At 40.2% G+C, this 24,859-nt stretch overlaps 2 protein-coding genes across 2 annotated transcripts; both read left to right on the forward strand.

The window, feature by feature from the left end:
• Nucleotides 1-15,522: 15,522 nt before the first annotated feature.
• Nucleotides 15,523-17,222, forward strand: LOC149959073 (uncharacterized). Its single transcript, XM_090167338.1, has 2 exons — nucleotides 15,523-16,744; nucleotides 16,816-17,222. Exons 1-2 carry the CDS (start codon nucleotides 15,523-15,525, stop codon nucleotides 17,220-17,222), a joined length of 1,629 nt encoding a protein of 542 aa, XP_090023464.1.
• Nucleotides 17,223-23,575: 6,353 nt separating this feature from the next.
• LOC149959074 (uncharacterized) lies at nucleotides 23,576-24,859 on the forward strand. The gene is made up of 5 exons (XM_090167339.1): nucleotides 23,576-23,806; nucleotides 23,878-24,010; nucleotides 24,074-24,278; nucleotides 24,343-24,693; nucleotides 24,760-24,859. The coding sequence occupies exons 1-5, from the start codon at nucleotides 23,576-23,578 to the stop codon at nucleotides 24,857-24,859; spliced, it is 1,020 nt and encodes a 339-aa protein (XP_090023465.1).

The raw sequence follows: 24,859 nt of genomic DNA on the forward strand, positions 1-24,859 counted from the left end.
GAAGAGGTACACCATTATAATATTTTTTTTAATTCAAACCACAATGTCTCTCGCCAAAAACACGTACCATATTTATTCCACCCACTGTTTGCAACACGTACGAAGCTAAGCTACCTACTATCCTTAGACGTAAAGAGAGCGTAGGCTAGAGCATGTTGAACGGCTCGTGTATTATGTATGCCTTGGTACGATATTTAACCATTGCATAAAGAGCACCCTCGTTTTTAAGTATTCCATAAAATCTATTTTATTCTAAAATAGGCGCTTAAATAAAACATCCTTCAATTAAAACGCATAGAAATAATATATCCGAGAGCCAGGACCCGCAAGTTAATGTTAATATAGTGCTTGTTGAAATAATGGAAACTTTTCAACTATAAACAGAACGTCGTGTTATTGCTAAGCTTTAATATGCCCAAAAAAAAACTACATGGTTAAAAGGAAACGTTTGCTGCTTACCGTACAAGTGAAAAGTAAAAATTTATACCAAGCACCAAATAAAGAAGTCACTTGCAGCTAGGAGCCCCAAACACAAGGAGAACGCAGCTACCCTTTAAGCACCCTAACGCTGTGTTGTGTACAAATTTCATTGGACAAGCCTTTACGCTGAACGTTTTACGGAAAGAGGGAATCAGGGAAGACAATTTCCGAATTTTGCCCTTCCGACGACAGCAGGTGCGTAATAGTCTAACCAATGAAAACTGTACACAAGAAAATGCACGAATTTTAACGGGTGGGGTGCTGTGTTTGTTCCTCCTAGCTTGCAGGTCCTGGCTCTAGGAAATATTACTTATCGGCGATTTATTTAAGCGCCTATTTAAAGGATTTATGCGAGTTTCTTTCGGGCTTCGTAATTTTTAATAAGACTTGCCGTGGGGATTTAAATGTTTTGTATACATACTTTAGAAAACCACCGAAGATCGCAATGTTAAAATAACCAATAAAATAAAGGCTTATTTGTGATACTCTTCCAAAGATAAGGGTAACAAAAGTAGCGTGGTTAGAACTTCGTTGGAGACAGTGGCACCGATCCCATGGGGTCGGCGGGGCTGAAGCCCCCATTGGGAAAACCGCCGATGTTAAAGGCCGTTTCCTTTTAAGCATCCGTAGCAAGAAAGTGTTGCCAGCAGCCTCATTCCAAGTTTATAGCTTCGGCCCCCATTGGGAAAAAAAGCGATCGGCGCCACTGGCTGGAGAACCTGCCCAGACTGCACAGTGATACTCAATATAGTACTTAGGGCAGCACTACAGGTGGACTTACTTTGATTCTTTGAATTAGATCGTGTCACATTTCCCCCCTTCCGCCGGTGAACAATGCCGTTTGAGCAGATTCTGCCACTTAGTTTCCCCACGCCACTTCGGTTCGCCTTAAATATTGGTTGCTGTTTCAGTTTTTACTAAAAACATTTTAGTTAAGTTCGTTAATGAAAACTCAAGGGTCATCTCGAGAAATTAATACCACTAGGGACAATTCTTCCGAGGAGAGGTATATTTTGGCTTGTCAACTTTTTTCTTTTTATTTATGACAATGTGAACATACACTCTTTTTTTCTAGATTTTGTTCGAGATAAAACAATGCACCAAGCCACAATACTAAATCTGTTGATTAGTTAAAAATTTCAGACCAACATTAAGCAGCTAGGTTTTGGGGTGCGCGCTAGAATCGTACCCTTTCCTCAGACAAGCTCACCCCTGTAGCACAAGGGTGTCGTTTTATGGTGGGATAGTGATCGAATAGTCATTTTCAGGTCCAAGACCGAAAAACGACTTCAAAAAGGCCTAAAATTTTAGAGGCAAAAAAAAAGAATGCACGTTGTAAGAAATATTTAGTGTCGAGATACCGACTCTTCGGTTCAAAAGTTCGATTTTCGTTCAACGACTATAGAAGCCGACTCAATTAGTCCTATCTTGACTACTATTTATAGTCCAAACGCCGACCTTAAATTGTTATAACTGTCCCGACTTGAAAACATTTTATTTAACCAAATACGTACAAAACTTAACTAAATACAAAACAAAATTTATAAAATTGGTTGCGATGCAAGCTTGGACACGAACAATCATGTTATTAAACGAACGTTGAACCATTTTCTGGAATGCCCGGCTCTGGCAATTTTTCCGGAGATCGAAGACTGGAGAGAGGGGTCCTTTTATCTGCCCTTGGAAAACATCATGGGGTTTACGGATAGCGAGTGGAATCCGCCATTATTAAAACATCTCCTCACTAAATGGTTCTGGCAAAAGAAGTCGGCAAGAGATCTCGTTGAGAGTAGCGGATGAAGCCTCTAAATATATTTTTTTCTTTTTATCAATTGTTACGTATTGTATTTTTTAAATTTTGCTCCTCAAAATAATTGCTGGTTGTGCTCCCCAAAGCGGAGCCGCCCTGTTTTAAAAGGGCGCGTTGTATAACACGAACCGAATAAATTCATTCATTCATTCATTCAAGTACCTGGGACGTTTGAAGTTCTTGGATCCTCAGAGGATAGCGAAGAAGGTGCCCGTGGTCAAGGGCAATTTGAGCCATTTTAATTATCGTTTTAAACGACGCACTGCTGTCCTTGTACGAGCGTATGGTCTTGATACTCAACGAATTAAAGCGCAGTCCGAGGCGCAATGGAGTGTTTACGTTGACCAACATGCGGAATTGAATTGGCAGAAGAAAGTAGCGGGTCAGCCGGGAGTAGTGGCTCACTCCTGTAATCCCAGGCGTCCGGGAGGCAGAGTTTGTGGAAGGCCGTGTGAGGACGACTACCAATCCCCCAACGGGTGGTCGGGATACTTCCGCCACGGGTGTCCCCACCCCTGTCCCCACGTATCCCCCCGTTGGCGTGGCCGGTACACATATCTCACCCTGATTAATCAGTTATTGTGTGTGTGCTGTGTCTAAGGCCTCGGGTCGACACCGATGTTTGTGTATCTCAATAAAAAAAAAGTAGCGGGTCACCAATCACCACATGTATATAAACATCCAGTAAAACCGAGTGTGGAGGAATATTACAACGGTAGTTTCTCTAGCGGCCTCCATTTCCAAGCTCGTGCCGGCCCTTTGCTAACCGGAGAACGTTGTGGGCAGTTTGTTCGGTTGTTCACCAAAATGTGTACAGTGGGTCATTCCATGTCAATTCGACTAGCGGAAAATTTGCCTAATTTATCATTTTAATAATATTTTTTCTACGAGTATAGTAGCTTAATAAAACTAGTTTCCCAAAGTTGTAATTAAATTATTTGCAAAGTTATAATTTTTTTTAAATTTTGGGTTATTTTCGATTTTAAATCTTTAAAATGAGTTTTTCACGAATATTTTGTTATCTAATAGACATATACCAAAGATAATATGCAAATTAAGTATAAATTTAGTGCTGAATCCGAATATCGGAGTAAAATTTCGCTAAAATATTACGAAACGAAATAATTGACTACTTGAGGGGTCCAATAGACTCCCAGATTTCGACTTGTACTCCACCTTCAAAATTTTTGGCCCAACAGGCTAGTTACTTTAAATTATAAATGGCATCAATGATAAATTATTTTAAAGCAGAAAAAATAATTATTATAATGGTAAAAAAATACACGTAACGAAATAATTTTGCTATTTGGGGGTTCAAAAGACTTGTACTCCACCTTGAAATTTTCTGAAAGTTTTATATTTTTGGTCCATCAGGCTTCAAATTATAAATTTCATCAATGAGGAATTATTTTAAAGCTAAAATAATTTAATTTCTGTTTATTTTTATAGACTTAACAAGTTGGCAAGCTTGCCAAAATATACCTCTCCTCGGAAGAATTTGCCCTTGGGGAAATTAATTACTGGACACGGCACTCAACGATATTGCGCCATATTCAACGCGTCCTCCATTAAAACCCAATCACCATTCTATCCCAACCAGTAGAATATTTTTATTATCATTATAATAAATATTACAAATATTATTGCCTTAATCAAATTTCCAATATCAATAGAACCAAAAACCAACGTTATTAAATTAACGAAGCAACAAAATGAGAAATATAAAATACAAAATTTAAAATTGTTAGAACGCTCACGAAACGTAAAATATACATGCGAGAAACTATTTTATAGACAAAAACCAACCCATTGCATTATAGGTCTTAAAAAATCAAATTTATATGGAAAACAAAAGTTAAAGCGAAAACCAAAACTATAAAGGAAATGTACTATATCATATTTAATCTATGAAAACGTGAAAAAATACCTTTTGGCGTAAAAATGTACTTCGTGTTTATCTTTTTTCATTTTTCGAACAGTATCGTCCACTCTTAACCTTAGCCGACTCCCTTAGTGTGATTGGTTTATGGGGGCTTTTTACCGATCCTCTAAAATCTACTATCCATGAAGCCACATACCCACGGTAATGAAAATTGTAATAGAAAAAACCAAAAACACCTTAGCGTTAACAAGTCCCGGCTAATAGCCAGTGCCCCCGCCAGCAGTAGGCACAAGTAGGCACGTGCCTATGTTCAAAAATTTTAGGCCTATTTTAGGGGCCTCTAAAAGTTTAAAAAAATTGCCTCTGGGGCCTCCAAATGTGATTTTTAAATTTTATTTATTTTTAAAAATTGGTCATCTAGCCCCCTAAAAAAAGAACTCCCATTCAATTCCAATTTCCAAGAGTCCTAAATGGCCCTAACAAAACGTTCCCTTTTGAACCACCTATACTCGAAATCAATATTACTTGAGTACACAAACAAAGGCAGCGAACTCTGTGGTTTCTGCTTTTGGTAGTGTACTCTGTTAACATTGATATAGAGTATATGACAAAAGACTGGACCGGGATGGGGAAGTCTGTCGTGCAAGGAAAGCAGCAAAAAAAACCACCTGTTCGCCTCAGTGATAACTTAGCTCCAACCAACACAATAAACATAAGCTTAGTTTCTAGGAATTCTACAAAAGGGGGCATAAAGTGAGAAACTTTATTTCTTTAATACGACTTAAACCGTTGCAACGCTTAAACGAAGGGAAATCCCAGCGGAGCTGAAGTCGAAGCGTAAAGCATCGTACCAGTCACTACTTGGAATAGAGAGCGTCCTGGGGATTAGGGTTTTTTCTTTTTTACTCCTTGTCCCTTTTGTGAAATCACGTGATATCCGTGACCACTGATCGTAGAGAAAGGACATAGACCTTCGGTGGTCGGACTTGTCCCAGATAACGCGCGTTTCATTTCGTTTTCTGCTCCTGAACAAACAGGTAGTTCTCAATTTCGATTCTCTCCCAGTCAAATTTTTTCTAAGTCTCTTCCGAGACTAACTTTGCCAATACAGCCTTTTTAAAGGCTATTTAGCTGTTTTAAGCTAATTTTTAAACAGCCTTTTTCAAGGCTAATTAGCTATTCTAGCTAAATTATTCAAAAAGCCCTTTTCAAGGCTAATTAGCTATTCTAGCTAAATTATTCAAAAAGCCTTTTTCAAGGCTAATTAGCTATTCTAGAAAAAATATTCAAACCGCTTTTTAAGGGCTTTGATATAGCTGGTATTATTAAAAAGTCTGTTTGAAGACTACATAGCTTTAACTAAGCTTTATTTTCTTAAACCTCTTTAAGGTTATTTCGCTATTACTATATAATAGTAGCATTTTCAAATATGAGTACCAGAAAATATTTTCTGGGTCACAAAAATGAGAAAAATGGAAAAGGGAAGATAGTTTCGTTAGTAATCAGAAAGGTGCAATGGCACGTTTTTTGAAATCGTCGGCGCAAAGCCATACCTATAGTTCTGAGAAAAACCTAGTCAAAGAATTGGGAAAGGGTTTAAAATCCTTGGAGACTGATAACAGTCACTGTTTTAGTAATACTGCTGAAGTTCTTCCAAACGTCAGTACTGATATGGAAATGGAACTGACTCATGAAGGAGAAATTGCAGAAGTAATTGCAAACCCCAACTCTAACCATGCACAAAATACATCAAACAACGTGTCCAATTCAAAATAAATGGGCTTACACGCGTTGAATAACTTGGATATTAGTCTAGATAAAGATTGCCTTCCAGTTAAACCAAAACTAAATCCTTTTCCTTAAAGATTAATTGGCGGTAAAAATCGAGGTTTCAATTCTTTTTGGTATGACAAATATCAAATGATTGAATATTCAGTTGCAAAGGATGCAGTGTATTGTTTTTGTTGCCGTCATTTTTAGGCAGTAGAAGAACTGCATTTCTAAAGGGATTTTCGGATTGGAAAAACATGGGGACACAATTCGAAGAACACTTCACTTCCAACAAATCTTCTCACCAACTAGCCTACAAAATGTACTTAGACTACATGGAATCCAAATCCCGTGGATCAATAGTTTGCCCGGTTAACGACCACCATAGACTAGACGTTATTAGAAACAGAGAGGTCCTATCTACACACGTGGAAGTGATTATTTTATGTGCCCAACAAGATTTAGCACTTCAGAGGAACACTTACACATCCGCCGACAATATTGGGAATAGGGGAAACTTTCTTGCAATATTAGATATTTAAAAAAAATGTCATGATTTAAAAGCAAGTTTAGTGAGAAAAATTATTGTTCAAGAGGTCAACTACTATAGGGTAGTTTGGGCGCTTGCCCAACGTGTTTAGCTCCGGGGGTCCAAATTAAAACGTAATAATTAGATTACTTTGAAATTTAAAATTGTCAAAATTATTTTAAGCACTAAACAAGAGGCTGTTTTACACATCAATATTAATTTAATAAGTTAAAACACAACAATAAAACAGTTCAGCTTGAAATAGCGCGAAACTAGACAATGGCCACTGTAGTCTTCCCCCTTAACAATGGGGGAGACAAGCCTAAATAAGTAGTTGATGAATTTGGGTAAAGAGGTAATCGTAGGGTGGAATTCTTCGATTAAAAGTAAAGTTGGTAATATTTATTTGTAAATAATATACTTAATAATAAAAAATTTATTAATTTAATAATAATAAAACTTTTATTAATTTAATAATAATAACATTTTTATTAATTTAATAATAATAAAATTTTTATTAATTTAATAATAATAAAAATTTTATTGATTTAATAATAATAAATTTTTTAAATAATTATATACGATTTGGCTAGTTAAAGAACAACAAAAATTACAAAGGAGTTTTTTATGGGGGCCTCTTAATCACGCAGTGCCTACTCGCGAAAAAATCCTGGCGGGGCTACTGTCTAGCAGACGACTCTTGATCAAGAGCCATTTTTGGATCTTATTTAGCGACGCGTTTAGAAAGCGTGCAATTTGTTGTCCTAGTATATTAAAAAACTAGTCTTTGCAAATATTTATAGTAATATCATATATCAGGAGGCTCTATTGATATTACTATGTCGGAAGATCCACTTGAGATGGCTTCGACGTCTTCAATTCTTGATACTTGTACTATTGGTTGTCTAACGAGGGTTGAAAACGATTGTCATAAAACAGCGTACACACATTGTAACAACAACGAGTGCCAAAGGAAGAGTGAGTGGTTTATTATTAAATCCAATACATTACAGATGGTACAGGGGGCGCTATTTGACAAAGCGCCGTCTAACGTGACATCTCTTTTATTGTTTAGTTTTTTTCCTTAACATAATTTAAACGAACTATTCTAATGAACAATTTTAAAAACAACAATAACGTTAAACGAACTATTAACATTGAAATTACTAGTTTTAACCAAAACAAACCGGTGGCTTCACCACTCTACCAAACCGCGTGACTGCAGACTTTGACGGCGTTACTGGAACCTCAAGTGAGCAACCTGCTGACAACGGTTTGTTGGAACCCGGCGATAGCGGTGCCGATGGTAGCTCTAGCATTGGACTCCGGGCTCTAAGTGATTCAGGAACTGGTTGACTATCTTCCAGATTACTCTGGCAGGGAGACTTGGTAGTGGAGCAGGACGCTGGCGACGCCTCTAGGGAACGGGATACTGGCAACGGCGCCAAAGGTGTGACTCTTTCTCTCCAGTCTTAGGCTCGGGTCGGACGAATGACGCTTTGGTTCCGACGATATTTGCCTCGTGACGTCTGTACGTTCCAAGAGCGAAGAGCTCCGGAAGCGGAAGTAATGTGGCCAGGTATCCAATGCCTGTGTCCAATTCGTAGTTGAACTTTATCCCCAGGTTGCATTGTAGGAGCGTTTCGTGCCCCTCTGTCCGCATACAATTTCTGTTGACGTCTAGCTTGACTAAGCTGTTGCGTTACGTCCTGTTCGACCTTAGGCATTAGTTTTGCCTGAGTGCTTGGAAGTGTAGACCGTAGCCTTCTAGACAAGAATCGCTGTGCCGGAGATCCTAAGTCCGCGCTTCTTGGCGTATTTCTATAGGCAATTAGACCAAGTTCTTAGCGATTTGTACGGCCCTCTCAGCAAGACCATTTGACCTCGGATAGGTAGGAAGTACGAATGTCAAAATTCCAAGAACTAGCGAATCGCTTCATTTCGAATGAATCAAATTGGGTTAAATTGTTGGACTCTAATACCTCGGGTATCCCAAAGTAAGCCAACCAGCGCTTCAGGCATCGAATAACGGTCGCCGTATTGCTTCGTGGTAGTTCCCAAATATCAAGGTATCCCGAATAGCTGTCCATCAGTAATAGTAAATCTCTCTTGTGGTACATTATGTCAGCTGCTATGATTTGCCCGGGATACTCTGGAACAGGTTTCAGTAATAGCGGTTCATTAGCTGGTGCTCTTTGGTTGGTCTCGCAAGTTGCACAACTCTCGACCATACACTTGATGTCGTTGGTCATTCCAGGCCAGTAGAGTACGTCTCTTGCACGCCTCGTGCAACTTTGAATGCCAAGATGCCCTTCATGGATGTGTTCACCTTTAAGGACCACGTCATCGTGAACTGATATTTCATCTCTGAAGGACCAATATGGCTTAAACTTGTTCGCCAATCTTTGAACCCTCCTTTGGCCAACCGTTGGAATGATACTCAATGACTTAAGTGAGTACAGAATCATTGGTGGTCGTCTCTCGGAGTTCTTGAAACCTTGAGTTGGACATCGGCAAAACCAGACACACGGTCATGTCTTCCTGGGACCTTTCCGACGTCCGAACGTCTCTGCTAAGTGCATCTGCGAGGTAAAGTTCTGCCCCCTTGCGGTATACAACTTTAGGCGCGTATTGTTGTATGTCAAAGAGGATTCGTTGTGGTCAAGGTGGCGCTGCCAAAAGTGGTTTGAGACTAAGCGTTTCTAATGGCTTGTGGTCAGTTTCGATCACTAGCTCTTTGCCATATATATATATATATACGGGTGAAACCTATCACATACAAATCGAGCCGCTAGTGCTTCTTTGGCGATTTGCGGATAATTTGGTTGACACGCTGTTAGTGCGGCCGACGCAAACGCCACCGGCCGCTCATTCTGCATGAGAGCAGCCCCAAGTGACCTTGAGCTGGCGTCCATCGACAACTTGACTGGCAAATTTACATCGTAGTACTGTAATACCGGTGCCGTGGTCAAGGCTGATTTGATTCCTTGTATTGCTTCTCGCTGATGTTCACCCCATGACCATTCCACCTGCAATTTAAGTAGTTCTCGTAATGGTTCAACCTTCTTAAAAAAATTAGGAACACATTTTCCCAAGTAGGTAGTAATGCCTATCCAGCGCCTTAGCTCGTCTTTATTAGACGATTCTTTGAGCTTCTCAATGGACGTAACTTTCTCTGGGTCGACTTTGCGGCCATCTCGTGTTAGCTTAGCTGCTATTTCATTTAAGGTTTTAAGTGGGTGGTGTCTTCTTAGAATATTTTTATTCAACTCTACTGGGTCCATACAAACTCCAAGTTTTCCTTTCTGCCTAACTACTACTAGTTACTTACGCAAGGTGTAGGCTCGTTGACTAACTATAACGTCCATACTTTCCATTTTATCGAGTTCCTTCTTTACTTCGTCGCGTAACCCGTACGGAATTCTTCTCGGAGCTTTAATTGAATACGTAGGGCTTGGTTTTAGGTCGATCTCGTATTCATAGTTTCTTAAACATCCCAGCCCTTCAAATATCTTGTTATTTTCGGTTGCGTTTTGCGTATCGGCCGAAAAGACTCTTTGAACTAAGCCTATACCGGTACACGATGACCTTCCCAAAATAGGCGTAACGTTCCCGCGTATTACTAGAAATGTTGTATCTTGCCGATTATTCTCAATTTGGCAAGTTACGCGTAGCTCCCCTACTACTGTTGCCGTGTCTCTTGTATACGAAACTATTCGGCAGTTTCGTTTGTATCAATAGACCTACGAGTTTCATTTACATTACTGTGTCGGCCTTGATTTTGATTTTTATGAAATCTACATTTCTTCACAAAATGACCTATTTTCCGACAATTTGAACATTTTTTATTGTATGCTGGACATTTTCCCCAATCATGCTTATATCCGCATTTACCACATTCTTTATTATCTTCTTCGGGCCTATTCAACTTATTTCCGGGCTGCAGATTTCTACGGCTATTTTTTCTGTCCTGTGGCGTATTGTCTCCCACCGCCCCTTTTGCCCTATTAGGTTTGGTTATCTGATCTACAGCCTTCGCCTCGCCTCCGACCGTTTTTAATTGCGTATACGGCTTGCTCGCTGGCTTTACAAGCATCTACGACTTTTTGCAGCGTAATTCCGGGTTACTTAAAAAGGTTTCCCTTATCTTGTCATTATTTATGCCTATTATTAATTTATCTCTGAATAATTCGTCTTCTAAGCCTTGATATTCGCATTTCATACATTGAATACGGGCCTCGGTAAGAAATTCCGTAAACGTTTCCCCAGGTTTTTGAAATATTCCGTTAAATTTAAACTGTTCAAACGCTAGGTTCGCCTTGGGCGTAAAACTATCTTCAAATTTAGTCAAAATATACTCAAGATCTTTGCTTTGAGCTTCGGTCAATCCAAACGAGTTATAAATGGTAACGGCGTCTTCCCCAAAAGTTGTCATCAACGTTGCGACATGTATTTCCGGCGTTTTCCTGGACAGATTCTGTGCTGTAGCGTACCATGAAAACCGCTGTTTCCAAACCTTCCACGTAGTAGACATATTATTACTCGATGAAATATCGAGGGGTTTCGGGGGACGTAGATCCGAGATTCCCGACATATCTTCACTCGCAAGCTTCGCGTTGTTAGGCATAATCCTATATATTTTTTTATTCAGCTTATTATCAACTCGACGTGACTAATCGATAACCTCGCATAAGTTTTATCCGGCGGGCGCGTAAACTCGCGGCCACGTCTGACACCATGTAACAACAACGAGTGCCAAAGGAAGAGTGAGTGGTTTATTATTAAATCCAATACATTACAGATGGTACAGGGGCGCTATATGACAAAGTTCCGTCTAACGTGACAACACATAACTCTCAGATTGGATTAATCCCAGTATCTACTCTTTCATCCGAATATAAAGAATTATTGACAATGAGAACTAACCTTTTGTTAGATGAAGTTAACATGAACATTTGTTTTCAAAATTTTCACTTTTTCATCAAACTTGTTGTGACCCTTATAATTTTCATAAACAGCCGATCAAATATGATTTAAGAAATCTATCAATTGAAAAAGCTAAAAAATTGTCAGAAAAATCGAGAAAACGCGTCTTACCGCCGGGAGTAGTGGCTCCCTCCTGTAATCCCAGGCGTCCGGGAAGCAGAGTTTGTGGATGGCCGTGTGAGGACGACCACCAATCCCCCAACGGGTGGTCGGAATACTTCCGCCACGGGTGTCCCCACCCCTGTCCCCACGTATCCCCCCGTTGGCGTGGCCGTTACACATATCTTGCCCTAATTAATCAGATGGACGAGAGGACTGAATTGTCCCACACGTTACAATCGAATAAAAAAAAACGCGTCTTACCAGGTTGGAAGATATGCCCTACTTGCATGACATATGAACCTTCTCCAGAAAGCCCAACATTGACCAATTTCTCGGGAGAATGTTTCTCGTCAGCGTCTACCTCTCAACAAAGCTCTCAAAAGTCAATTGCGTCTCCGTCCATTCAGCAATACGTCGACGAAGACAAATTAAATGCAAGTGCAAATTTATTGGGATTTTCTCCAGTCAAAGCCACAAAACTACCACTAAGTCAAAAACTCGCGTATGGCAAACGTACATTTGAAACATTGCAGAGTGTAGTAGCAAACAAGTTGGCTGTTGCAATTGCCCATCAACCGGAAGCTCTCCAACAAGAAGGGTGTCAAAAATGCTCCGATTTAGATGTATTGGTACATAATTTAAAAGAAAAACTAAAAATATCCACACGAAGAGAGAAACTTCAAATATTAACATTAGCTCCAGAAAGTTGGTCTTTTGCTAAAACAGCCTTCGAGTTTGGTGTCAGTCAGTATATGGTTAAAAAAGGTAGATAACTTAAAACGTCCATGGGAATTTTAGCTGTACGACAATTGAAGAAGGGAAAATCGTTGTCCATTGATGTTTCAAAGGCAGTAATTGAATTTTATCAAAGCGATGATGTTAGTCGAATGTGTCCTGGGAAAAAAGACTACGTTTCTCTGTTGAAGGAGGGCGAACAGAAGCGTTTATTGTTGGCTAACATCAAAGAACTTCATAACATATTCAAAACTGAAACAGGAATGAAAGTTGGCATTTCGAAATTTGCTGAACTTTGACCTAAGAACTGCGTAACTGTTTCTAGCAAAGGTTCTCACTCAATTTGTGTCTGTGAAATTGATGTTATCCACTATCGGTATAAATAACTATATGGAAACGCTGGCATGGTTTGTTTGTTCAACTGATTCAAAAGACTGAATGCTTCACAGCTGTAGTGACTGCCCAGGCCGGTCAAACTTCGTAAATAGTATTTTAGATAAACTAAAGGTCGCAGATACTATTTCTTACAAACAGTGGGTATCAACAGATAGAACGACCTTAACCACTCACCAAACGACGTTTCACGAATTCTTAGAAGACTTGGTTGATAAAACTGAGATTCTTCTTACTCATCATTACATTGCTAAACATCAATCACGGTATTTAAAAGAACTCAAAGATACCCTAACTGTCGGGGAAGAAGCTATTGTTCTGCTCGATTTCGCATTATGTTGTTGCTGTAATTTTTTTCCAATCTATTATGGTAAAACATGTGAGACCGCTCATGCCAGATTTGAAAACTATTCATTATTTCAGTGATGGGGCAGCTTCCCAATATAAGAACTACAACAAATTTGTTAACCTTTGCTATCATAAGTCTGACTTCGGAGTTGATGCTAGGTGGAACATTTTTACAACTAGCCTGGCCTGGCCATGGTAAAAGCGCGTGTGATGGCGCTGGAGGCACCGTTAAGAGGCTCGCAGCAAGGAAAAGTCTACAAAATCCATTGGCCAACCATATTTGAACTCCAAAGGACCTTTTCAATTATGCATTTGACAACATTAAAGGAATGTCATTTCACTTCGTTGAAACGAAAGAAATAGACGCTTATTCTAAACTCTTGGAAACACGGCTTCAGGGCGCCAGAACAGTGCAGGCCACCAGAAGTCACCATTAATTAGTGCCGATAGATACTCTTCATATGAATATTTCAAGGCTTTCCGGGGATATAGAAAATTTCAAAGTGTCCGTGGGAAGTAAAAAAGAAATGGAACCATCCGCACTCACAGAATTAACTCCAGGGAAATTTGTTTCCTGCGTTTACGATGGAAAGATATACTTCGGTGTTTTGGTTGAATTTTCAGATTAAAAAAGACGAAACTTTCGTAAAATTACAGGTGGCCGGGTTACAATGCGTAGGAGGGTGGTGGCAAGCCCTTCATTTAAAAAATTTATAAATTATCTATCATTGTCACCTGTTTAGAGTGCTTTCAATTCGAAACTCATGACGTCACCAATATAATTCGCCTATTGATAAGAAACGGTAACTGTCATGGCGGCCACTAGTAACACTATAGCTGTGACGTTCAAGTATTCAAAAAGGTATCAGACGAAAGCAGTCTATTATGAAAAGGCCCCTGTTATTAGGGACTAGCCTTACAGGCGGGCCCTCAGCTAGTTGTGTGTTTCGAGGCACTCCACCCCAGTACGCCCCCCAACCACTTTTAACCATGCGAGAATTTCCGTGGCACTCTTTTCCCCATAGTCGAACCACCGCAGTTAGGCCCCTCTCTTTTTTTCCATGCGATAATTTCCATGGTACCCTTAACCCCATAGTCAACCTCCCCCCTAAGGCCCCCTCCCCCTTTTCCCATGCGATAATTTCCATGGTACCCTTTTCCCCAAAGTAGAACCACCCCAGTAAGGCCCTTCCTCCCCTTTTTGCCCATGTGATAATTACCGGGGTACTCCCCATTTTTCCCATTTGATAATTACCGGTCCTCCCCTTTTTTCTCATGTTATATTTACCGTGGTACCGGTCCTCCCCTTTTTTCTCATGTTATAATTACCGTGGTACCCACCTCCCCCTTTTTCCCATGTGATAATTACCGTGGTACCCTTTTCCCCATAGTAGAACCACCCCAGTAAGGCCCTTCCTCCCTCTATTCTCCATGTGATAATTACCGGGGTAACCCTCCCCCTTTTGCCCATGTGATAATTACCGTGGTACCCCCTCTCCGCTTTTCCCATGTGATAATTACCGTGGTACCCCTTTCCCCGCAAAAATAACTCAAACTCGCAGTCGTACCAAACCCCCCTGTACCCCTTTAAACCCCCTGTATCCCGCCTGTATCCAATGGCTAATGCATAAAGGCCACGGAACTAACGTACGCCGAGAGCGCCACGGGACTTTTAAATCGGAACGACCCGAAACCCCCCGCCCCTCCCTGTTTCCGAAACTCACAGGCCTTCGGATCAGCAGCAGGTTGCGGAGTGTCTGGCTATTTCAGCCGGCGCCGATATCCATCCCCAACCGGTCCTTTGATTTGATTTGAACTCTATGGCGTCATCTCAGGATTACATAACACTTCTCCGGGAGTGGACAACGTGTCGAATTTAATAATCAAAAACACCACTCCTGCTTTCCGTAGGGCACTCTTGGCTCTTTACAACGATTTTTGGGAAGCGGGAATCATGCCCTCGAGGTGGAAACAAGCCATCTTGCACCCAATATTGAAACCGGGAAAGTCTCCAACCGATGCAACCTCTCTGCTTCCGAACCTTGGGAAAACTGGTTCTTGCCCGGCTGGTTTGGTTCTTGGAGACTAACCACGTTCTTCCACAAGAACAATCCGGCTTCCGGAGTGGCAGTCGAGCAACAGACAACGCAATCAGGCTTGTTACGGCGGCCCAATGCGCCAAGGCCACAGGTCAGCATTTTCTTGCAGTTTTCCTAGACCTTAAGGACGCTTTCGGTAGCGTCCATCACAAAGCGCTTTTATATAAACTCCAAAGCTACGGCCTCGAGGGCAATCTCCTCCGTTGGGGGCAAGTTTCCTGGAGAACCGGACGTCCCAAGTTAGAGTTAATGGAGAGCTACCGGTGCCTTTTACTGTTACGAGAGGCGTTCCCCAGGGAAGCTCTTAACAGTCGAATTCTCTTTAGTGTCATGCTGGACGGGATCCCCCGGCTTTGTCCTCGAGCAATTTGCCAAGGGGAACACGCGGATGATATCGCAGCATGGATTAGTGGTCGGAGTCTTCGCATTCTGTACGAGACTGGATAATATTTCAGCTAACGGAGTCACATGGGGCCTCAACTTCCAGCCACTCAAATGCCAGTACATGGCCATCTCCAAAGTGAAACAGATCCCACTAGGTCTCACTCTCAACCTAGGAATCACCCTCCTGACACGCGTGCCTTCCTACAGGTACTTAAGAGTAGTAATTGATGAGGGCCTTTCCTGGAAACCACATATCGAGTTCCTCATTTCATCTTCGGTGAAGCGTTTACACCTCTTGCGGGCAGTCTCAGCGACTACTTGGGGGTCGGGCCGTGTCGTTCTACGGCTTCTATACACCCACCTAACCCGCTCTCGATTAGACTATTCCAGCACTCTCTATGCGTCAGCGTCGGCAACCCTGCTCGCCACGTTGGATAAGGTCCAAAATGCGGCTCTTCGAGTTATTTTAGGAGTTCCGCCATCTACGCCTACCAGGTTGATAGAAGCCGAGGCAGCTATTCAACCGCTGAGTTCTAGGAGAGACCTATTGGACTTACTTACTTTGGCTCCGAGCGGAGCTGTTGATACTCCGGATTTTTATCCAGCTCTCATGAGGAAGACACTAGCTTTCCTGGAGATCTTGGAGCACCCCTTTCCTCTGGGCAGGCTCCCCTTTCTTCTCCGGTCGTGGCGATTGGCTCAGGTTGACAATCTAACCTGGCTATTCCACTCCACCAGACGGCACATTACCCTCAAGTCAACCCCGCCATGGGAACCTCCAACAGCGACGATTGTGCCACGGTGGCTCACAGCTCCCAAAGAGGATCCAAGTTCGAACGCACTCCGCCAGCTTTTCTTCGCGACTCTCGAACCTTATGCCCAGATATACACTGACGGCTCACACGCGCCAGACTCGGGAGTGGAAGGTGCGGCTTTCGCGATTCCTGCTCTGAAAATCGGTGCGAAATCGTTCTTGGATTCCGGGCACCCCATCAATAGGATTGAGTTGTTCGCTATCCAAATGGCTCTTTCCTACGCGTCGTCTCATCTCCACGAGCCGCTAGTAATCTGCCCGGATTCAAAAAGCGCCCTTAATCAACTTTTTACGCGCTCTCCTGATCCAGTGGTTCAAATAATTCATGCCCTTTGTGACGAGTACTCTAGTCGCGTAACTATGTTGTGGTGTCCGGCACATGTCAGAATACCGCGAAACGAATTGGCGGACAGTCTTGCAGCGATTACTAAAACCCCACGCCCTGGGCGGATTGACTTCCTCCTTCCCTCTACTCTCACGGAGTTAAAGAGTGCATGTGGACGGGCTATTACCTCGGCATAGACACTGCACTGGCTGTCTCTGGCGGATCCCTGGCCTCTTCGCGATGCGAAGCTCAGTCCCAAATCTCGCGACCGGATGACACCTTGCTAGCGAGGCTCAGCTGCGGCAGACTTCCTACCAGGGCTTCCTTACATCGTTTTCGGCTGAGCCCCACCGACTCCTGTATTCGGTGTGGCGCGCGTGAGGATGCCTCCCATATCCTTTTTGACTGCCCTTCCAATGCAGGTGCTCGGAGCCTAGTCAGGTTTACCTTACGTCAGAAGGGTCTTCCCGAAACATTGGTTGGCGTACTAACGGGGATCCACGCCGGGTCCCACGGTGTGATTGAGGCCACTTGTGACATTCTGCGAAAGGCCATTCGTCCATAACTCTAACCCTGTGTGAGAACCTATGTCGATTGAATTTTCTGTTGTACGGTTTTTTTTTCTTATTGACATTTCTTGTATATTTCGGAACTTTATCTTTTGTATAACACGTAAAATTTGGCGCACATGGTGTGAAGGCTTTCAGCTATATTCACCAAATTCCCTTCTACATTATTCCGACCCCCCGATAACGTCCCATGTAAAATATATTGTTTAAAATTACTGTAATTTATATTATTGACCAATTTACAAACGATTCAATCAACGCGAGAGATACCATTAAATACCTGCTTTTTGGGTCAAAATGTAGCTCAACTATCTTATTTTGATTACGACGATAACGATATATGTTGAATAAAGAGCTACTTCACGTCGAGCCAAATGCTGACCAATCAAGTTTCCGCTTCTTCCTTAAGCCAAGGAGTGAAGCATCGTCCTGAGGGCAGAGTGGTACCGAGGAAGTGAAATTACACTGTCGCAATTGATCCCTTCGGTGTACCAGGCGACAACCCCGTTGTTATCCAGTTTTCTGCCCGGGCCGGAAACGAACCTGCAACCTTTGGGTTACCGTCTCAACGCCCTGCCATTGGGCTACGAGTATACAGGCTTCGGACATCCAACTTTGAATGACTCGATTGATCCCAGCATGTAGCACTGGATGAAAACTCGGAACTACTCCTTCTGCATTGAGTTTGCAGAATGTTAATGTTAATTAATAATGTTAATAATTAATATTGCGTGTTATGTATTATTATGCATTTAAATTCATTATTCTTTACATATTTTGTATCTTAATTTTAATTTTATACCTTTTCAATAGATTGTCAGTTGTCAATGTCATTGTCAAATGTCAATCAGACTGTCATCAGAATACACAATGGACGCGCTCTGAGCTCCAAAGAGTGCAAGAGTTATTTTTGACCGCGAGCTCCACTCTCGGGCAAAAAAGTGTGTATTTAATTTAGTTTCATATGACTCTTTACTGTTTATAGGTTATATTGTTTTCGTATTTCAAGGAACTGGTGCTTGTTTTATTATTTTTAATTTAAATTAGAATAGCTAGGATAAAGAATTTTTACTAATTTGGCAAAGGGTAGGACAAAAGGCTTTTAAATGGTTGGTAAGTCGACGTTTTTATGGTTGGCAGTACAGGGGCTTTGGGTTGGCAAACTGATCTTTTTATAGCTAGGCTAGGCTAATACCCAAGGCACCACCTTAGGCCTAAGTCATCATATAGGTGGTTTCAGGTTGGGAAATTGACTTTTTATAGTTGGTATGTAGGTGGATTAAGGTTGGCACGAAGGTTAAAATCTCTGGCTAGGTGTTGGTTAGCTAGGAAGTTGGGAGATGGTTTTGCGGACATTAAAGCCAGTAACCCAACTCCCCATTTTAATGAGCAGGCCAACTGCAAAAAATATGCGGTTACCGAACTAATTTTGGCTACTTGGGATGGAGCCATAGAGGAGTAGACTGGTGGAACTAATCAAACCAGGGGGAGTGGTGTGGGGAGGGTGGTAACATCGGTCAGCCTCCAAACTAGGCCCATCGATATGAGCATTAAGGTGGTACAGATAAATCTACACCACTCCAAGGCAGCCTCCTCTGTACTCTGGTGAAGCCTTGCTAAGGAGAAAATTGAAGTTGCTATTATTCACCAAAAGGTGGTTTCTTTTCGCTTGTTCCGAGATTTCGGAGTAGAGAAAGAAGAGTAACGCTATGACGTCATTTTACTCCGATTATGTGGTGGCGAATAGTTTGAGTTTTACGAAAATAGCTGCCTGTGGCCTTTTTAGCAGATAAATATACCGATATACTATCTTTACACCCCCTTTTCAGAAGGAGTAACAAGAGTAGCTCTAATACTAGGGAACAAGCGAATAGTTAGTTTATGAGCCGGAACAGGCGAATAAAACTTTTTAGGTTAAAAGAGTAAATTTTTAGTCCGAGAACAAGCGATAAGAAACCACCTAGATTAGGATGGTTCACTGATCGAAAAGACACAAATTGCTTAAAATATAATATCTATTTCGTAACAAGTGGGGAGTCACGTGTTGATTAATTCAATACTTTAATTTGAAATCCCCATTTTGTCCTCCGCCTTATACGAATGACGTTTGATGACGATGAACGAGCGAATTTTTTTATCGCGAGTTGTGTCGGTGGCCATTTTGTCTAACACAATTTTGGAAGAATAGCTGTGTTTCTAAGCCTTGGCAGATAACTGGTGAAAATGTCTAAATGTGCAATACAAGGTTGTGGTACTATAAATGGACGCTATAAGCCATTAGATATGAGTTTTTTCAAAGTTCCAGCCGTTATAAAAAATCAGTGCCCTGAAACCTTAAATCTATCGGAACAGCGAAGGCATTTATGGCTGAAGATTATTGATAAACAAGGTGTAGAATTTAAAGCGTTACTTGCACGATATTTCATCTATTGAATTTATAAAGACCTTAATTTTTTTCTTATAAAATAAGACCTATAGATTCTAAAAATACTGTTTAAATTAATAAAAATTAATCGACAAACATTTGAATTTTTTTGCGCCAAGGGGACGTCTAACGGCAGCTGGCGGTACTTCAAAATTTCGCGAAGAGCCACTCTACGTCACATTTTACGTCACCTCGCAGTCATGTGATTATCACTTTCTTCAGTCGTCTGCTCTAGTGGTTTTCGTTGGTGATTACTAGTGTTATTTCATTCCTTATTATTGTTTTTAACCATTAGTTTTAAATGACGAATTTCTTTTTGGTTTTTCTTTTGGATCTTCTTCTTTTGATCTTAGAGAATTCATAACTCTTATTCGCTTAAATTGTAAAATAATAATATCGTCAGACTTCGAAGGTAGGCCTAATCTGATTTCAACTTTTCAAGTTCAACTATTTAGCCCAGGACAGATACGGTTTGACCCGGAACATTTTCCCATAAAGATGAAAATTGGTACATAGGTAGTTTTGGACCCCAAAAAAAAATATACTAAAAGTCCCCACCTCTAGAACGTGAGCTTCCGACGCCATCTTGGAAAATGGCCGCCAAGCACGCCGGACGTCATAAATTAAATGAAAGTGTCCAAAAATGTTAAAAATTGGTACATTATACATTTAAGGCTTTCTGAATAGTATTGTAATTTTTATTTGGTGTACAACCGTTATTTTGGCCGCCATCTTGGAAAATGGCAGGTTTTCCACGTAACTTTCCACTATATGTTTCAATATGTTTGAAAATTGGTATATAGTTTTATTACGGCCTTTGGAACATGGTTACAAAATCTTATGTATCTGCGACTGTTATTTCGTCCGCCATCTTAGAAAATGGCGGACTGCAATGCCGAATTTCGCATTCAAAATTGAATGATATAGTCCGATTGTTTTCAAATTTGGTAAATTTTTTTATTATGACGCTGAGAACACTATTACAAAATCTTAAAGGTATCTGACGGTTACTTCGTTCGCCATCTTGGAAAAGGGCCGTCTGGAAAATATTCATCTTGTCGATAGCATTCTTATAACTATTTCGAATTACTTTAGGGTTAGCTTTTAAAATCTGGAAAATGAAAACCGGTGATACACATATAACACATTTATTTGTAGAAAACATTTTATTGGGAAATGCCCAAAACTGTTTAATTAACTATATAGTAAGCACATGATGTTTTCTTTGGCGATGTATCGTTTTTCATCATTTATATTCGAACTGTCGATAGGCTTTCCTTTCTCTCTACAGGCCACGTGTTTTAATTTAATAGAGAACGGTCTATATCCCCGGGTCCTGGCAGTATATGGCCTATGAGGTACTGATTGGGGCCCCTAGGTCAAGGAGGGGGAGTAAGTCAATAACATTCTGAAAACGTTAGTGGAGCCCGGGGTCTAAAACATTTGCCCCGGGCCCAAAAAAATTGCACGGCTCTGGCGGTAGTTTAAAGAGGTTCATGGGGCTCCTTATAGGAGTACACTGATATTTATAGAGGTACACGGTACACGACGTTAAAGGGGTCAGCTAGGTTACTGATATGAGTACGAGTTCTAAAGCAGTCTAAAAGGTTTCTTAGAGGAGTTTATAGGAGTACTTCGAAATTTTAGAGTAAAGGCGTTATCAAAAGTAAATATTAATATTTACTTTTGGCGTTATACAATCTAATAAACCGGTTCTAAACGATCAAATGTGTTTCTTATAGTGGTACACGGTTATTTTTTGAGGTACAAAATCTTTAATATATCAGTGATTAAATTTAAACCAGAAAAAAATAATATTTATTCAATCCTGCCATTTTGATCCTTCAAATCGTTGCAGTGGCGCACGCGGGTGGTGGCAGAAGGCCCGGGCCCCCTCCAAGAACAAAATGAAAACTCGGTTTTTTTCTAATTATTACAACTAAAGCAGTCGAAAAAGTTTTGATCTTCACGCCCCCCCCCCCCCCCCAGAAAACAATCCTGGGTGCGCCACTGGATCGTTGTTAGGAAACTGCGCGATATTGTGTAGCAATTTTGGGGCAATCCTTTACCTCGGTGTACGATAAGTATCGTCGTTTTATACATGAGAAAATATATGGAGATACAAAATCTTAAATATATCAGTGATTAAATTGATGGCTTTACGAATTATACGATCAATGCAACTATGTGGGACGCGGTCGAAGGTCGGGCTCCCCAGCTACTTCCTAATATTTACAAATCGCAAATTATAATCTCGTCGTCTTCTTCAATCAAATATTTCCAAGGGTTACTTCAGATCATACCACACATTGCAGAGCAAACGAGACCAGATCTTTTGCAATCGCAGTTTTTAGGGCAAGTCGTTCTACAGTTACACAAAATGAGTGTGAATATGTGTGTACGTGTTTTACAGGCAAACGCTCTTTCGTAAAGGGGTAATTTAAAAGTAATTTAAGCTCACAAAAATTGATATTAATCGTTAGAGATATATTTGAAACCATATCATTTGTTTCCATTCTGTAACCGTAAAGAAGTAACTCGCAACTCTTTCCTTACTCTCTATGAACTACTGAAATCAGAAAACGGTTACTTGCTCCAGAATGGTTAGTTTGCAAAGTATTATTCATGTAACGACTAATAGATTTTAAATTTTAATATCTACATATATAAACCGGTGTGTTTTAATTTCGAAATGTCTTGCTAGAGAGATGGGCAACGACATTTATTATTATTTGGACAAAGAAAGATGGATGTTTCTTGGTACGAGCTGCAGCAACTGATAAATATTTCATTGAATATTTTAAGAATATATAAATAGTTTTGGGCAGTTCCTAATTAAATGTGTTATATTATTATTATTAAATGTGTTATATTATTTATATATACATATACATTTGTATCACCGGTTTTCATTTTCCAGATTTTAAAAGCTAATAATCTAACCCTAAAGTGATTCGAAATAGTTATAAGAATGCTCTCGACAAGGTGAATATTTTACAGACGGCCATTTTCCAAGATGGCGAACGAAGTAGCCGTCAGATACATTTAAGATTTTGTAATAGTGTTCTCAGCGTCATAATCAAAAAATTTACCAAATTTGAAAACAATCGGACTATATCATTCAATTTTGAATGCGAAATTCGGCATTGCAGTCCGCCTATTTCTATGATGGCGGACGAAATAACAGTTGCAGATACATTAGATTTTATAACCATGTTCCAAAGGCCGTAATAAAACTATTTACCAATTTTCAAACATATTGAAACATATAGTGGAATGTTACGTGGAAAACCTTTTTGGCTGCCATTTTCCAAGATGGCGGCCAAAATAACGGTTGTACACCAAAAAAAAATTACAATACTATTCAGAAAGCCTTAAATGTATAATGTACCAATTTTTAACATTTTTCGACACTTTCATTTAATTTATGACGTCAGGCGTGCTTGGCGGCCATTTTCCAAGATGGCGTCGGAAGCCCTCGTTCTAGAGGTGGGGACTTTTAGTATATTTTTTTGGGGTCCAAAACTACCTATGTACCAATTTTAATCTTTATAGGAAAATGTTCTGGGTCAAGCTCTTTTTTAGTCTATCTGTCCTGGGCTAATTTGTGTCAGTTTATAACTTCCAAGAACTGCGGCAGTTTCGTTATTGTTTTTCGTAAATTCGTAATATGGCTAATATTGTTCGTCCATGTGTTGCAATTACCATAGTAACAATCCAGGTCCAATTTTAGCCAAAAAATTTGGACTTATTTTTCACGTATTCCCAAAAAATGAGACACTACGCAATAAATGGTTGGAAAGTTTGGGGAAACCCAATTTTAATGTTTTAACAACAAGCCGCGTTTGCTCTTGTCACTTTACGCCGGATAGCTATGAAAGAAATCCTCTTGCTTTGGTTGGATTAAACAAATCAGATATACCTATGCCAGGACGATTAAAGCGTGATTCAATTCCAACCCTTTTAGGACAACATGCTATTAAAATTATACCACAGCAAGATGTTGAAATGGAAGATATTAGCACTCCTTCAGAGCTTTTAGGTGAAGATGCAGGGAGCTCTAATTCTGATATTGCAAGTTCATCTAAAACCAGTTCCAATTTGGAGGGTAATTTAGCGACTGCAAGCATTTTATCGAAAAGGGGCAAATCAATGGTAAATATACTCTTATTCAAGTAAATAAACTACTAGTACACAAGTGTAAATTACAAACTGAATTATTACAGGATAGCCTAGCTTTGGATTTGGATTTTCCTAAACGAAATAAATCAGTTGGACATCAAACTTACATTCCGTTGCCAAGCAAAAAGAGAAGCACTCAGACTGCACGTAGTCACCTGGTAAAACATAGCCATAAATGTGAGCTAATTTTTACGTAAAGCATGTTATCGGTATAGAAAACTAATACTGTATTTCCTTTAGATTCTAAAACTATTGGGCCTAAAATGGTTGATAAAACAACTCAGACTGAAGGTATTGAAGATAAAATTCGTGAATTTATGAAGAGTCGAAGTGACGATGATCAATATGATTATGAATTGGAAGACACCGGAGATAAAGATACGACATTAGATCCACTTGATACGAGCTATACTCCATCTGAGGTTCCATCTGAAGATGTAGAGAGGTACTAATGACATCCTAAATCGTTTTCCTATTGGTTATTATTATTATTAATTAAAAAAAATTAGTTCCAGGCTGTTTTCACCAGATTTAGATGTCATAAAAGAGAAGAAATACATAGTTTTTGAGACTGCCTTACTTCAGCTATTTATATTTTGCAATCAATGTATGTTAAAATGCACAAATATAAAGACTTCAATCAAAGGATCAATGGTCACTGTCCACACTGCTTGTCCGAACCATCATAATTTGACATGGCAGAGTCAGCCTGAAATTGGAAGAAAGCCCACTTTAAATGTTCTAGTGGCAGCAGGGATATTGTTTTCTGGTCTAAACCCTGCTAAATCATTACGAATGCTTAAATTTGCTGGGATTCGACCTTGCTACTTACTACAGATTGCAAAAAGCTTACCTGTGGCGTACTGTCAAAAATGTAATAATTTTTTAAACTATTATAAAATATCAAAACTGAATTATATATTTAGTGGTTTATTAAAGGCTTGGGACTCCGAACAAAATGCTTTGTTGGATGAACTTCAAGGAAAAGTATTATCACTTGGAGGTGATGGACGTTTTGATAGGTAA

This window comes from Leiobunum rupestre, chromosome 2 (assembly GCF_980474605.1).
Source record: "Leiobunum rupestre chromosome 2, qqLeiRupe1.1.hap1, whole genome shotgun sequence".
Lineage (NCBI taxonomy): Eukaryota > Metazoa > Arthropoda > Arachnida > Opiliones > Sclerosomatidae > Leiobunum > Leiobunum rupestre.

Excerpts from the sequence above, each read along its gene's own strand:
- LOC149959073 (XM_090167338.1), top strand. The coding sequence starts at position 15,523 with ATGATATCGCAGCATGGATTAGTGGTCGGAGTCTTCGCATTCTGTACG. Across the intron at positions 16,745-16,815 it reads GCGAAACGAATTGGCGGACA|TTAAAGAGTGCATGTGGACG; the intron begins GTCTTGCAGCGA and ends ACTCTCACGGAG.
- LOC149959074 (XM_090167339.1), top strand. The coding sequence starts at position 23,576 with ATGCCAGGACGATTAAAGCGTGATTCAATTCCAACCCTTTTAGGACAA. Across the intron at positions 23,807-23,877 it reads CGAAAAGGGGCAAATCAATG|GATAGCCTAGCTTTGGATTT; the intron begins GTAAATATACTC and ends GAATTATTACAG. Across the intron at positions 24,279-24,342 it reads CCATCTGAAGATGTAGAGAG|TTCCAGGCTGTTTTCACCAG; the intron begins GTACTAATGACA and ends AAAAAAAATTAG.